Raw genomic sequence first — 16,679 nt, forward strand, 5'->3', positions numbered from 1 at the left:
GTGATGAGAGATTGCAGCTAGACCAAGAGACTGGAGTAACTTCAGCTGACCTCCTTATAATGAGGTAGAGGTTCAGTGATTAAGGTATTTTAAAATCGTGATTATTTAGAAAGAGCATATCAAGACAAACTCTATCCAGTGGCTGCAGAGTTGATAATAACAGGTCACAGATTGGCCCATCCTTTTACACTGCCTCTTTCAAAAAGCATTTGAGTTAGTATCGTTCGCCAGTCTTTCTTTATGTCGAAAAATTTTTTTCCACCTTAAGTATCAATTTTTATCCCATTCTATTTTTAGTGCTATTATTGAATCGGTATGCACCTATCTACCAAGCAGTGAGTTCCAAATACTACACACTTACCATGTTAAACACCTTTGCTCATGTACCCCTGATTCCTTTGATAGTCACCTCAAATCTGTGACCTGTTATTATCAACTCTGCAGCCACTGGACAGAGTTTGTCTTGATATGCTCTTTCTAAATAATCACGATTTTAAAATACCTTAATCACTGAACCTCTACCTCATTATAAGGAGGTCAGCTGAAGTTACTCCAGTCTCTTGGTCTAGCTGCAATCTCTCATCACTGCAACCATTCTAGTAATACCTCTTCTGTGCACTATCCAAAGACTTCAATTTCTTTCAAACGCCTGATGTCCAGAATTAGACACGAATCTCCACCTTAATGTATTTGTGAGTGTGCAGGCCGGTTAATTATGAAGCCCCAGATTTTTGTTTTGTCCTCCCCTACATAACGAGACGTTAAAAATCAGCCTCATGCAAGCCTTGCTTTGGGCTTGCAGATCGCTGCATGACTAAAGCTGAGAAGAACATTGCAGCTAGGGCCAATTGAATGTTTTGTATAAGCTTAACACAGTTTAAAGTCATAGAATCATAAAGATGTACCGCATGGAAACAGACCCTTAGATGTAATTCGTCCATCCCAACCTAATTTAGTCCCATTTGCCAGCACTTGGCCGTATCCCACTAAACCCTTCCTATTCATATACCCATTCAGATGCTTTTTAAATGCTGCAATTATACCAGTCTCCACCCCTTCCTTTGGCAGCTCATTTCATACACACACCACCCTATGCGTGAAAAAGTTGATTTTTAGATCCCTTTTACATCTTTCTCCTCTCACCCTAAACCTATGCCCTCTAGTTCTGGACTCCCCCACCCCAGGGAAAAGACCTTGTTTATTTATCCTATCCATGCCCCTCATGATGTTATAAACCTTTGTAAGGTCACCTCTCAGCATTCAACACTCCAGGGAACACAGCCCCAACCTATTCAACCTCTCCCTAGAGCTCCAATCCTCCAACCCTGGCAATATCCTTGTAAATCTTTTCTGAACTCTTTCAAGTTTCGCAACATCCTTACATTGGAATGGAGACCAGAATTGCATTCAATATTCCAATTTGGGGCAGCACGGTAACTCATTGGTTAGCTCTGGACCCGGGTTCAATTCCACCCTTGAGCAACTGTCTATGTGGAGTTTGCACATTTTCCCTGTGTCTGTGTGGGTTTCCTCTGGGTGCTCCGGTTTCCTCCCACAATCCAAAGCTATGCAGTTTAGGTGAATCGGACATGTTAAATTGCCCATAATGTAAAGTGCATTAGTCAGGGGTACATATGGGGAATGGGTCTGGGTGGGTTACTCTTCGGAGGGTCAGTATGGACTTGTTGGGCCGAAGCGCCTGTTTCCATTCTGTAGGTAATCTAATCTAACCAATGTCCTGCACAGCCATAATATGACTTCCCAACTCCTGTACTCAGTACTCTGACCAATAAAGGAAAGCATACCGAACACCTTCTTCACTATCCTACCTACCTGTGACTACTTTCAAGGAACTATGAACCTGCACTCCAAGGTCACTTTGCTCAGCAACACTCCCCAGGACTTACCATTAAGTGTATAAGTCCTGCTAAGATTTGTTTTCCCAAAATGCAACACTTGGCATTTATCTAAATTAACTCCATCTGCCACTCCTCAGCCCATTGGCCCATCTGATCAAGATCTCATTGTACTCTGAAGTAACCTTCTTTGCTGTCCACTACATCCAATTTTGGTGTCATCTGCAAACTTACTAACTATCTCCTATATTCACATTCAAATCATTTATATAAATGACAAAACGTAGTGGACCCAGCACTGATCCTTGTGGCCCTCTACTGGTCACAGTCTTCCAGTTTGAAAAACAACCCTCCATCACCACCTCTATCTCCCTTCAAGCCAGTTCTGTATCCAAATGGCTAGTTCGCCCTGTATTCCATGTGATCTAACCTTGCTTACCAGCCTACCATGGGAAGCCTTGGCTGTTATAGTCTGTCTTTAGCTATGAAAAGTGAGATTTCATTTAAAATGTAAACTATTTTGTTAATTCTTGCACAAACACATGGTCTCTCTGTTCTTTTGCCTTCCTTGAAATTGTACCAGTCAGTATCTATTTTCTACCCCTCTTTTAAAATTAGATTAGATCCCCTACAGTATGGAAACAGGCCCTTAGGCCCAACAAGTCCATGCTGACCCTCTGAAGAGTAATCCATCCAGACCCCTACCCTTGACTAATGCACCTAACACTACGGGCAATTTAGCATGGCCAATTCACCTGACCTGCACATCTTTTGGACTGTGGGAGGAAACTGGAGCACCCAGAGAAACCCATGCAGACACGGGGAGAATGTACAAACTCCACACAGACAGTTATCTGAGGCAGAAATTGAACCTGGGTCCCTGGCGCTGTGAGGCAGCAGTGCTAACCACTGTGCCTCCCACTAATCTTATGGATAGCTTGCAAGTATCTGCTTCTTAACAAATAAAGTTTCTCAAATGTAGTCCCACGCCAAATTTCTCTAGTTTGAGTGAGTGAGACTCTATTTAAACTGAGTCATCCAACTAAAATAACTTGGGGACATGTTGATCTGCTTGTCACTTCTATTAATGCTAGATTGTTATAGGTGAAATCTGACCCCAGAATATCATTATTCAAGTCAATACAATGGTCCAAGAAGTAGCTACAAAGCTGTCATTCTGCATCAATCCACTGTACCTACATGATTTGGAGGAACAGAAACACTGGGGCATTAGTCCACAGAGACCAGTTTTTTCTGCCTCCATGACTGCCACCAACTTCTTCAAAAAAATGGAGTTGCACTCAAACTGAACTTCTTAAAATCAAAACTCAGCTATTTTGAAAAATAACTTGCCCCAAATCTCAGCAGTGCAACATTTTGACAACCAAAACATCAGCATTTTGAATATATGCAGCAGGTCTATTAGCATTTATAAAAGCAAAACTTAGATAAATAGCTGGATTACAGAGATTGCCAATTTTTATTTCAGTTATCTTCAATATACTTAAGACAATAAGATGTAGGAGCAGAAGTAGGCCATTCAATCCATTGAATTTTTCCACCATTCGATGGGTGACACTAATAATCCTTAACTGCACTTCCCTGCTTTATCCGTATAACTTTGATTCTCTTAATAATCAGAAACTTACCAAAACCAACCTAGAATATACTTGATAATCCAGCCTTAACAGCCCTCTGTGGTAAAGAATTTCATAGAATCACTACCCACTGAGAAAACCTCCGTCAGGTCTGTCTTAAGTGGGTGACCCTTTACTCAGAGACTGTGCCCCACAAAGAGGAACAACCTCTCTGCATCTACCCAGTCAAGCATTCTAAGAACAATTTGAGAGTTTTGATCATCTCATTTGTGGTTGACAAATCTAAGGATTCTTTGTCTCATTTGCACACAACCTATCAATATACGGTAACTGAAAAATGACCAATTGCTTTCATCCATCTTTCAGTCTTATGGAGGATATGTCACATCAATGGTACTTGGAAGTGGCAGTAAGGTGTTTAAATGTGGAATTGCAGTTGCCCCCGTGTCTAACTGGACATATTATGGTATGTTCTAATTTTTTTTTAGTATCTTGATAATTTTTAATATTCAATTAAAATTTGTGCCTGTGCCTGATGGTCTAATCTACATCTGACCTCTCTGGTGATAGCTGGCTAAGTGGTAAGTCCTGAAGAAAGAATCCACTTTCAATTTCCTTGGATGATTTAGTCAAATAAGAAAATATGATGGTGTATTTTGATAAGATTTCTGCAACCTACAAACTTAACAGAAACTGATGATCTTCCAAAAGAAGTCCTGATTGTAAGCTTATGTTTTACAAAAACAAGTGATTACATGAATTCACATTTTGAGCAGCACATCGAGCATTTAAAAAATTTTTTTAAGATGGGGGGTGCGCGGTTGGGAAACGTCTTGCATGAAAGTTTTAAAATATTAAATATCTATATTTTCAAGGCATAATATTGATAGTGCACTCATAGGGAAAAGTCATGAGACAGAATTTCAGGTATGTCAGAGCATGAACTGCCAGCATCAGCCTCCACTGCCTACCAGGCTGCAGATTCAAGCTAAAGTTACTCTGTGCAAGGGAGTCCACTGCCACCCTACAATGGTGGCTCTTCAGCTGCAGAAAAGACAGCTCAAGACGGGGGTACCCTCCTGCTTCCCTACCTCTCTCAGCTGCCTGGAGCTGCTTCTGTCCAGGAGGGCCTTCCATTGGTTCTCGACCTCTGAAAACCCACCTGCTGGCGAATAATTGGCCAATTCAGAGAAAATCACAGTCAACTGATGGTTGTAACTCCCACTTGATGTCCAAATTGAGCGCTCAAGCCAGAACTAAAATCCTGTCTGTAGTCCCTTGAAAAATATGAATTTTTATGATTAACTAATGCATTCTATTAATTTTCAGAACTTTTATACTTTAATTGATACATTTTGTATCTTGGAATATGTATAAGCAACGGGATATCACATTTCAACTTGCAAATTTTTTCTGAAAAGTAGCCTCAATGTAACTATCCTACATCAACATATACACAGTCACATCATACATGCACCATGTTCTTTTGAGCTAGTTCACAGAAATGTAATACAATTTTCCTACTTATTTCTTTTAAGGCACTTTTTCTTATTGCACAGCTCCCATTTCATTTTGGACCCGGTTTCCATCTGTAATTTAATCTGGTCTTCCACTTTTTCTCTACTTGTTTGAAGCCTGCATAGATCTTCCATTTCCATTCAATTTCAATCATTTCCTCCCCAGTTCAATCGAACACTTTTCTCTCTTCCCCCAATTAACATCATAATGGCATGGCTGCTACTGTAAAGTGAGATTGCTCTGTCACTTAACATTTACCCTCAAACTCAGTATAAACTCTCATTATTTTTCTTCCTTTCTTAATTGAACCGGGTGCAGTTCTCTCTCCTTTAAATCATGTGCCAATTAATATTTCTTTCATTTCAGTTCAGTTCTGGGATTTTCATGTCATCATCTGTGTAAAAGACAGGAGAGACTTAAGATTCTAAGAATGGTTGGTGAGGTCTGAGTCTATGATTTCCACCCAGGTTACATCTTGTAGGATTAATGTGCCCAAGATAAGAATGAGGGTAGCAAGTGCCACTCTGCAACCCTGACCATTAAAGGAGTGGGTATTTTAAACTCAATAATTTTGGTGGAGTCATAGAATCATACAGCATGGAAACAGACCTTTCAGTCAAAGCTATCCATGCTGACCAAGTTTCCCAAACTAACCTAGTTCCATTTACTTAGTCATTTTCCTTGAAACATTTCTCTCCACAGATGCTGCTAGATCTGAGCTTTTCCAGCAATTTGTTTTTGTTTCCCATTTGTGTACATTTGGATATATCCCTCTCAACCCTGAATAAAAACCGAAAGAACTGCAGATGTTCTAAATCAGAAACAAAAAAGAGAAATTGCTGGAAAAGCTCAGCAGGTCTGGCAGCACCTGTAAGAGAGAATTCAGAGTTAACACAGAGGAAGTGTCACTTGACCTGAAATGTTAACTCTGATTCTCTGCACAGATGCTGCCAGCCTTGCTGAGCTTTACCAGCATTTTCTGTTTTTGCTCCCTCTCAACCCTTCCTATTCATGTGCCTGTCCAAATAAGTTTAACTGTTGTAACTACGTGAATCTATCACTTCCTCTGGTATACAAACCACCATCTATATGAAAAAGTTACCCCTCAGGTCCCTTTTCAATCTTTCCCCTCTCATCTTAAAATTATGCCCTCTAGTTTTACAGGCCCTCAGAGAGGCCACAAGCCATTATTCTTTAGAATCAGTAACCTTTTGACAGGAAAGTCTAAAAGTGGTTGCCAAACTGACATGTAATATTTAGAAGGTGTGTGATAATTTAGAATATGTTTTAATGTAGTCATTGATGACTGGACTTGTCTGGAGAATTTCCTTCCTGCTTTTCTAAGTGGAGCGGTGACCATGTTACATAGCACGTGTCATGGTATTCCCACTCGCAAGATATCCTAACTATCAGCTCATTAAGAGTTGATAGATATAATGGATGAGTTTCCAACCCTATCAGGCATGCTGGCAAGTATGACAGGTCTCCAGGAGATGTTGGTTGGTCTGGATCTTGAGGACCACAAGCTGAAGGTTATTCCAAGGGAATCTAATGGTGAGAAAATAAAAGATTTTTATCCTGGTGTCACAAGGAGATTTGACAGGGTTCAAAGCCATGAAAGGGGATCTGGCTTTCAGAGGCCATCTACTTGTCAGCAATTTGGGGCAATTTGTCCACTATGTGCAGGCTCAAAAACCCTTTGAATAATACCAGCAATTTTTTTGAAATACTCAAAAAAAAATCAAACAAACTTACCCAACTATCCTCCTGTTGACGAAATCTTTAATATTCTTAATAACTCTCACTCTTATCCAAATAAATAAAACTGATATCACGGTTTTGAGTTTGTATAAAGTCAAAAGGAGAACATGATTGGAAGAACCAATCAAACAAAAACACAAAGTTATGTTCAGAAGAAAACACAAAGTCATGTAACAGAAGAAAACCAATTGACCCATTGTGCTTGCATCAGTTATCCAATGAGATTCATAACTAGGGACATTTGCCTTTTCCCCAGACATACTGGATGATTATCTCAACAGAGATAATGCTCTCTTGATTGTCTCAATTGGTTGCTTTTACCAAATTTCTCATCAGTGCATTCCAAATCCAAATGTGAAAACATTTTTTTCTTCATCACATTTGCAAATTGCTTTAAGTCTGTTACCTCTTGATACTATCATGAGTGGAAACCATTTCTCCTAATCTACTTTATCAAACCTCTTAAGGTTCTGATACCTGATATCAGATTTCCTCTTAGGTGCCTTTTCTCCACAGAGAACAGTCCTAATATCTTATATCCATCCTCATAAACAAAGTTTTTCATCCGGGAAACTATTTCTATAAACCTCTTCTACGTTGTCTCTGATGTGTTCATATCCTTTCAATAATTTGATGCCCAGAGCTGTACCAAATACACCAGCTGGTATTTGTAAGAGTCCTCTTCACTTTCAGTATAACCTCCTTGCTTTTGTACTCTATATCCCTATTAATAAAGCTAAAGATACTGTATGCTTTATAATTGCTGTCTCCACCTGTAATCTTCAGTAATCTATGCACCGATACATGCAGGTCCTTCTATTCACTAATGTCACCTTCAGTAATCAAAGCACATATGTATCAGGTCCTTCTGCTCCTATATCCCTTAAATATACCCATTGTATATATCTGTTAATGTCCTTTCCATCAATTTGCTTCATCTCACACTTCCTTGCACTAAATTTCATTTGCCATCTATCTGCACACTCCATTAACTTGTCTACGTCCTGCTGGAGCACAAAACTATGTTCATAGTTTATAATGCTTCCAAATCTCATACTCTGGAAATTTTGCAGATTTCTCCTGCATACATTAATAGATATAATTGAAGCAGAGGACCCAATACCTATGCCAGGTAACATGACCTACTGCCACCTTCAGTAATCTATGCATATATATATATGCGTGTCCTTCTGCTCCTATATCCACTAAGTACCCCCATTTTATACATCTGTTAATGTCCTTTCCATCAATTTGCTTCACCTCACACTTCTTTGCAGTAAACTTCATTTGTCATCTATCTGCACACTCCATTAACTTGTCAATGTCCTATTGGAGCACAAAACTATGTTCATAGTTTAAAATGCTTCCAAATTTCATACTCTGGAAATTTTGCAAATTTCTCCTGCATACATTAATAGATATGTTTGAAGCAGAGGACCCAATACCTACGCCAGCTGACATCCATTTCAAACCTTCCTCCAGTGTGAAAAGTATCAGATGACCATCACTTTCTGTTTCCTATCATGGGCCAATTTCATATCTATATAAGTACTTCCCCTTTTAATCGATACCTGAAACTTTTCTCACAAAACTATTGTGTATCATTGCATTGAATGCCTTTGAAAGTCCACATGCACCATATCAAACTATGCCGTCACGACCTTATTTTAATTTCTATTGTCTTTTTCATCCAAGAAACTCTGGATTTGTTTGTTGTCCCTTTCAAGTGAATATACACTGAGTGTACTCAAACCATCTCCTCTTTGAAGAAAGCCAATTGTTCAGTTACATTTTTTCACATCGACCTTACGTCTGTCTGAGCCAGCACTGCCCTGTTGAACTCTGCTCGTCTCAGTTAATTATTTTTATTCAGGGTTTCTTATTATTGTTTTCTATCATCATCCTAAACCTTATAATTCAGTGACCCCTGTAGATAATTCCCCATTTTTATCTAATTCAATCACTATGAATAGGAAGGGTTTGGAGGGATTTGGGCCAGGTGGTGGCAGTGGGACTAGATTGGGTTGGGATATCTGGTTGGCATGGACAGGTTGGACTGAAGGGTCTGTTTCCATGCTGTACATCTCTATGACTCTATAACCAGGTCCAACTGCATCCTTCCAGTTGTATGAGACACATACTGCTGTTGGAAATGTTTGTGAACACAATCTAGGAATGTTTTTCCTTCTCTGTCATTTAATTCCAATACTGTCCCATCTACATCGGGTTAGTTTAAGTTCCCAATTAAAGTTATTCTGTACTGTTCGAATCTCTTTGTAACTTCACTGCAGAGTTGTTCCTCTACATGCATTTCACCACTTAGGTGTAGTCTGCAGATCACCAACTAATATTATCATACCCTTTTTGTTCCTTATTTCCAGCAAGATTGATTCTGCCCTTGAACCCTCTGCAACGAGATATCTTCATAGATATTTTCTAATTAAACTGTTCAGATATGTTATGCCATACCTCTGGAATAAATGGGATGTGAACTTGGGTCTCCTAGTCCAGAGACACTGTCACTGTGCTACAAGAACACTAAATTTTTCAAATTGAGATCCAATGAGCAATGAGATGTATCAGAAATAATAGCCATATTAAGAATGTAATGAAGATCTATTGTCATGAATGACAGAGGAATCAGAAGATGCATAACACAATACACAGGCAGTCAACATAGGCATTGAAATTGTTTATTCAAATGATATGTCCTGATCCAGAGAAGAAACCTGGTTTTCATGCGTTTGAGTATATCTTTTACTGATCCTTTGAATAAAAATTCTCTGTGTCTCAAACATTACAGATAGTATGTATACTGAACGTTACATGGGCTACCCAACAGAGAATGACAACCTTCCGTTCTACAAGGTGAGCCACACTGGGTGAATTTATTATTACTCTCCAGACCAGGAATCCACAGGATCAAGTGAAATACTGGTATTACATTTGTCCATTGTTACTGTCTCCTGACCTCAATACAGGGTAAACCTAATGAGTGCAAAAGCATCTTAGTATGTGATTTAGTCAGTTTTTCAACATTGTTGAGGTAAACTTTAACCCAATATTGTCTTTCTGTCAGTTTGTATTTGCAAACAGGATGGAATGGAAAAGCAACTAATGAACCCAAAACAAAAATAGGCTACATTCTTCCTGACCACATTGGTTTTACTACCTAGGAACATAAGAACAGGAGTAGATCATTCAGTCTAGCAATTTAATACAAAGTTAAAAATCACACAACACGAGGTTATAATCTAGCAGATTTATTTGGAAGCATTAACTTTCAGAATGCTGCTTCTTTATGTTTTTATTTCAGAGGTGTAATAGGCTTTGAGCAATGGGCAGATGTGTCAGAACAACAAGAAGGTGTGTGATATGATGAAGTATAGGAGAGACTGAATGACAGAAAAATCTTCTTAGTTCAGAAAAACCGAGACATCTCAGGCGTACTATTGTGGAAGTTCCCATCATCAGAACATGAGACAGAAAAACTGAGAGAATGGATTCCTCACAGGAAGCAGAGGAAGTGTCATCTAGATATCTTTTGGAGTGGTTCATTTTTGTGAACAAGGCGATCTACAAAACATTGAGGTGGAGAAAACTAGGAAGAGAAGAGTTGGAGATGGACCATATGAAAATGAGAGAATAATTTCCTATTCAAATTTAGTTAATCCTTTATTTTTTTAGGATGACTAACGGCAAATTCGCTATTACGCTTCAGTGCATATAAAAGTAAAGTTACAATTGGAGTACTGTCTTATTAAAGAAAGTTGAGTGTGGTGCTTTACCACACCTCAGGCAAAGACAAAGTTTGAGAAGCAGAGTCTTTCATTGTAACCTCAGCTGACTTGGGAATTGAATCCAGCTTGTTGGCAACGATCTGTAAGTAAGCCATTGAGCCAACTGAGCTAACTAATTGCAAAATCATAAATTGCTGGAGAAGCAGGTCAAGCAGAATTTGTAGAAAGAAAGCAGAGTTAATGTTTCGAGTCCAGTGATCCTTATTCAAAACTCAACCAACCCCTTTCAGTCCTAATATATGCAACCCAATTAAATATATTAAGTCTTGTTTCAGATTTATTTTTAATTGTGTGTAATCATTATAATGTATTTGTAAAAGATCTGTATTTCGTGTCCTGTGTATTAGCATAAAATCACAAACTAATCTGGCTACTTTTAAAAATATTTATTTTAGAATGAACCTGAGTTTTTTTTATTCAGCACCGCTCTGTCAAAGAAAAACATGTTTTACATTTTAAAACGTATGCACCTTTTGTAATTCTTTTAACATTTTGCTCTTAGTCATCACTTTTTAACTTAGCAAGTTTTCTTTTATTCTTATAATTGTTTCCCAGAATTCTACTGTGATGGAAAGAGCTGAAAATTTCAGACTTGTTGATTATCTCCTCATCCACGGGACAGCAGATGGTGAGTTTGATAGATTCTGAATCGTCCGGTATCTTAAGTAAATCACAGTTATATTTAACTGCAGATCGGAAACCAATCTACAGGGCAAATACTGAGCAAGCAATAATACTTCATTATGAAACATTAGACATACTATTAAACATCTGAGTAATTGTCTGTATATATTGACAGATGCATATTTGTTCAATTTAATGCATTATCTTTAGGTAAGCGTTATGCCAGTGAAAGATTTTTCGAATGTGTCACTTGGAATTATCACTTCCAGCTAATATAACTTGTTTGCTTTAGCTTTAACCTATCAAGCAGACTGGAATATAATTTCAATAATACTCTCTGTTTTTCAGATAATGTCCATTTCCAGCAGGCAGCACAGATTTCAAAGGCTCTTGTTAATAAAGAAGTAGATTTTCAAGCAATGGTACGTTAAAGCTTAGCAGTTACTAAAACGTCACCTTATGCACTTTATGCCTTATTATTCTTATTTGGATTATTTTTCATATGGAATCACAGAATCATTACAGGACAAAACAGGCTACTCAGCCCATTGTATCTGTTCCTACTCTCCAAATATGTATTTCACTTTGTGCCATTCTTCCATGTTCTCCCCATATCTCTTCTAGATAACAGTTACATTCCCTCTTGAATATAACCCAGGGATATATTGGTTCTTGCTGGAAAGGTGATGGTGTGTTAAAGTTGCAGATATCTTTAATGGACAAATTGCACATCAATTTCTGGTTATTAAGAGTTGTGCTGTGAGCTGTAATTTTTGAGTACTTCATAGAAATCTCAGAATGTTTAAAACACAGAGGCCATTTAACCCATTATGCCTGTATAAACCTGCAAAGAATTACCCAGCCTAATCATATCTTTCTGCATGAGGTACATAGCTCTGTAGATTTGGGTTTTTCAAGTAGGTGTCCAAGTACTTCTTTAAGTTTTTAGGTTTCTGCCTGTACCACCTTTTCAGACAGTGAGACTCACTTGCCCACCATGTCTCTGAGTAAAATATTGCTTCCTCATCCCCTGTCTAATCTTGCTCTTTTGATTTAAATTTGTGCCTCTTTTTAACATTTCTGCTAAAGTAGATAGGTTATCCTATTTATACTATCAAGTCTCTTTATAACTTTATGCACATTAATTAAGTTAACCTCAGCCTTCTTGGTTCTAAGCAAAGCAATCTGTAGGTATTGGGGGTTTTGTGGCATAAAACTCCTTTCATTGAGTTATGTAAGTTCAATATTCTTAATTTAGAACAATGGAATCTTCAGTTGTGCCTGATCTCACAAGGTATGAACGACTTGTGTTTACAAATCACGTAGAATTTGTTGAGAAACATATTATATATTCTTAAAAGCAGTGACGATAGATACTTATCCCACAAAGTCAAGGATTCCTTGTGCGCTAGCAGCACAGATAATGCCTTTTTCTTCTCTGAAGCAACATTGTGTTGAGCTGTATCACAGAAGAATTTCCCCACAAAATCAATGGTGAAACTATGCTGAAGAAGACTGAGTTTCCAGACTTTGATCTTTAATCATAACTCCTACTTATCTCTTATCAAGAAATAAACCAAACTAACCCTTCCCAGTCACCTGCTTTCCGTCCATCATTTAGAGGCATGTAGACTGAGAGAAATGTATTTTTCATTTATTTTCTCAACCTCCCATGTTTCATTCCATTATAAATAAATGACATAGCCTTTTAGGTGCAAAACAGTTGTACAACCAATGTGATATCTCCTTATCAGTAATTCACGCACTTGTAAACAATTCACTTAAACATCCTACCAATACTAAGGCAATGCAAAATAGATATTAGTAATAATTCTTATCAGTGTCCCAAAATAGCATTCAAAAATATAGGTATTCTGTCCCATAGTTAATACATCAATATGTATTAGGTTAATTCAAAGATAGTGTTTTGTCAAATGAAAAATTCAAAAAGTCATGGTGACTTAAATTGCTGGAGAAACTCAGGTTTGGCAGGATCTATGGAGAGAAAACAGATAACATTTTGGGTCTAGTGACCCTTCTTCAGAACTGTTTGTGGGTAGAAAGAATTTGGTACATTTGCTGATGGTGTGGTGGGGGTTGGAGATGGACTTCACAACAGGTGAAAATGAAGTTCAGAGAGAGAACAACAGTTGGACAGAGAATGGATAAAGGTAAACTTGGGGAGATCAATTGCTGCTAATACAGTAGTTGTGATGACAAGACCTGATGCATGGGTGTTGTGGTAAAGACTTGGGAGAAGGTTCTCTGGCCCTAAAAGTACTGAACTCAATATTGAGTGCTGAAAGCTGCAAGATCTCCAAACAGAAAATGAGATGCTGTTCTGCCTGCTGGTACTGAGCTTTGCTAGAGCACAGCAGCAAGCCTGAGACAGAGGTGTTTACCACGAACAGTTAAACCTGTCCCTTTGTGGGGTACATGGAATATTCCTTGTTCCAATTCTGCTTGGGTTCCTGCCCCACAGTCTTTTCTCCCATAAATCGATGGCATCTTTGATGCTGTTTCCCCCTCTAGTCTGGAATTAGAAATGTTTTATCAATTTTGCTTTCAACTTCCACCCTGCTCTCACCTTCATCTGGTCTATCTCTGACTGACTCCTCCTTTCCTTTTCTTGACATCTCTGTTTCCATTTCTAGGGATAGACTGGCCACTAATATCCATTGCAGACTCATCAATTCCCACAGTTACCTTGACTATACATCCTCACACTCTGCTTCCTACAAAGACTCCATTCCCTTCTCCCAGTGTCTCCATCATGTGTTCCGATGGTGCCAAGTTCAACAAGGGGGTCTTCAAAATGTCCACTTACTTCCTGAACCGAGATAGACCACAGTGGCTGACAGGGTCCTCAGCTGGATCTGACCTGTCCCTTGCACTTTGGTGCTCAGCCCTTCTCTTCCCTCCCACAATGGTGATAGGTTCCACCTTAGTCCTCACAACCCTACCAGCATCCACGTCCAAAGGATCATTAGCTAACATTTCCACCACACCTAGTGGGATGCCACCACCAGACACATGTACCCCTCCCCTCCCTATTCAGACTTCCACAGTGACCATTCCCTCCAGGCCACCTTCATTGTTCCTCTTCTCGTCTACTTCCAACATCTCCCCATTCCCTGCTTGAGTACTTTCCTGCTTTCCTTATATTCCTCATAGGCCCTGTCCAATTTTAGCTTCCTAAACCTTGCATATATTGTTTTTTACCTTTTGACTAAATTCACAACCTCCCTTATTATCCTAGGATCCCTTACCTTGCTATCCTTCCTCCTTACTGGAACATACCAGTTTTGAACTCTCACAAGCAGGTCTTTAAACAATTCCCACATGTCAAGTGTGGATATAGCCCATTCCTGATGAAGGGCTTATGCCTGAAACATCAATTCTCCTGCTCCTTGGATGCTGCCTGACCTTCTGTGCTTTTCAAGCGCTACACCTTTCGACTCTGATCTCCAGCATCTGCAGTCCTCGCTTTCTTCTGGTCAAATTTGGGTATGTCTGATAACAGCTCCTCTCAGCTAATATTCCTGAGCTCCTGCCTAATACTGACATAATTTGTCCTCTTCCCAACTTAGTATCTTCCTGTGCGGGCTTGACTTATCCTTGTTCATTGCTGCCTTAAAACTTAGAGTGGTGAACACCGCTTCCAAAATGCTCTCCCACTGAAAGGTCAGTCACCTGGCTAGACTCATTAACCAGGAAAAGATTCAGTGTGGTCTGTCCTCTAGTTAAACTATCCCCATACTCTTTTTACCCTGTTTAAAGAAACCCTCTTGGAAGCATGGTAGAAATTCTGCACTGTCTAAGCATCTTGCATTAATGGAGTCCCATTCAATATATGGGAAGCTAAAGTCACCCACTATAACAAATTTGTTTTTATTGCATTTTTCCATAATCTGCCGATATATTTGTTCCTCAAACTCTAAGTGACTGTTGGGGGGCTTACAGCATAATCCTCCAAACATTTTCCATACAGCTGACTTTGGCAGGAATTAAGTGGAATCCCCATGTGTGTTTGGAAGCAGGGTTTTAAACTAAATTTCTGGCAAAGCAGGAAAGATATATACAATATTGTGTGCATGTGTGTGTGAGTATGTGTTTGTGTGTGTGATTACTCAGGAGTAACAATCTCAAGGCACTTTGTTGGAAAGTTATCCTGGATTAATTCTTTATTCTCCAAAAGAAGCAATAACAGATGTCCACCTTTCTGTCATTTTTTTTTTCTCTGTAATGTAGGTAACTTTAATTATTTTGAGTGATCCATGTAAAGGAAAAAGTAACTCATGAACTCAAATGGCTGATGCACTGAGATTAATTCTTATTATCCACGTCAATATGTTTCCATTTCATTCAGTTTTATTGCAGTATTGACTAAAATTGGAAGCATGACTTATTTTGCTACTGTATAATATAGTTCGCACATATTGTTATTCAGAAAACAATTAATTTGATCTGTACATCAAATTTAGTTTAGTGTTTTAGGCACTGATTATCTTTTACATTTACATTGCCCACGGTGTACCTATAATAAAAAGGCAGCAATTCTGGTACTCGCTATCAATCTGAAATAGTATTTGCTTAACATAAAGCATGCCTGTTTTTTCAAGGAATGGCTGATAAGTTTTAACACTCTCTTCCTACCTATAAATTATTGTATTGCTTACTATGATATAAAGTTAAGATAATTGAAAAACAATTAAAGTCAGCAAAACGTTTTACATGAAATGAACAATCATGGAATTGAAGATAGATTAGTAATCCAGTTAGCAGATGAACTAGACAATAGAAGACATTCATTCTTACAAAAGACATAACTGCATGGTTATATGATTGAAAGTGAATAGTACAATGAAGGTCACCATAGTCCCACCAGACCAAAAGGCAGTTCTCTCATTTAACATGAGAATGGTTTAACCTGAGGATCACCACACCTCAGGCAAGGGAGAAAGAGAATCCTTCATGGTAACCTCGGCCAGTGTGGGAATTGAACCCATGCTGTTGGCATCACCACATCGCGATCTGACACCTATAGTATGAGAGTGAGCAATGCATGTGTTTGTAAAGTTAACTATGATCTCATGAAAATGACAGAACAGAATTGAGCCTTATTCCTGTTTCTCTACGGTTCACATTAGAATAAGGCTTTGTGAGGAGTGACTGTAGAAGACAGCAGATTTTTCATTTATAAGGATTTAGATTGGAATGGATAGAGGAAACACTCGCCTATCTAAGTATAACTTAGTTTTCTCTTTTCAGTTAAATACAGGCTATGATAAGTCAAGCTCAAACAGAGAGCAAGTTGGAGGTAAAGATGGAGCAATGAGGGAATAGACATTCACTTAAGCTGATGATTTTCAAACTAAAATTATTTATGTTGAAATAGACCATTCCATGCTCCTTGGCATGGAAGATAAATACAGAATGTTAAAATATGGTTACGGATTTCAGCATGAGTATTGAACATGGTTACAGGAAGTGCCCAACAGTAAGTATGGACATCAACAATT

At 38.5% G+C, this 16,679-nt stretch overlaps 1 protein-coding gene across 3 annotated transcripts in view; it reads left to right on the forward strand.

The window, feature by feature from the left end:
• The window catches only part of fap (fibroblast activation protein, alpha), a 77,302-nt gene that overhangs the window by 60,047 nt on the left and 576 nt on the right, over positions 1 to 16,679 (forward strand). For all 3 annotated transcript variants that reach the window (XM_060827880.1, XM_060827879.1, XM_060827881.1), the window contains 4 exons: positions 3,821 to 3,920; positions 9,537 to 9,601; positions 11,089 to 11,161; positions 11,506 to 11,579. In XM_060827880.1, coding sequence (XP_060683863.1) covers positions 3,821 to 3,920; positions 9,537 to 9,601; positions 11,089 to 11,161; positions 11,506 to 11,579 — 312 coding nt within the window. The remainder of the gene's footprint in view (positions 1 to 3,820; positions 3,921 to 9,536; positions 9,602 to 11,088; positions 11,162 to 11,505; positions 11,580 to 16,679) is intronic.

Source organism: Hemiscyllium ocellatum, chromosome 7 (genome assembly GCF_020745735.1).
Source record: "Hemiscyllium ocellatum isolate sHemOce1 chromosome 7, sHemOce1.pat.X.cur, whole genome shotgun sequence".
NCBI classification, from domain to species: domain Eukaryota; kingdom Metazoa; phylum Chordata; class Chondrichthyes; order Orectolobiformes; family Hemiscylliidae; genus Hemiscyllium; species Hemiscyllium ocellatum.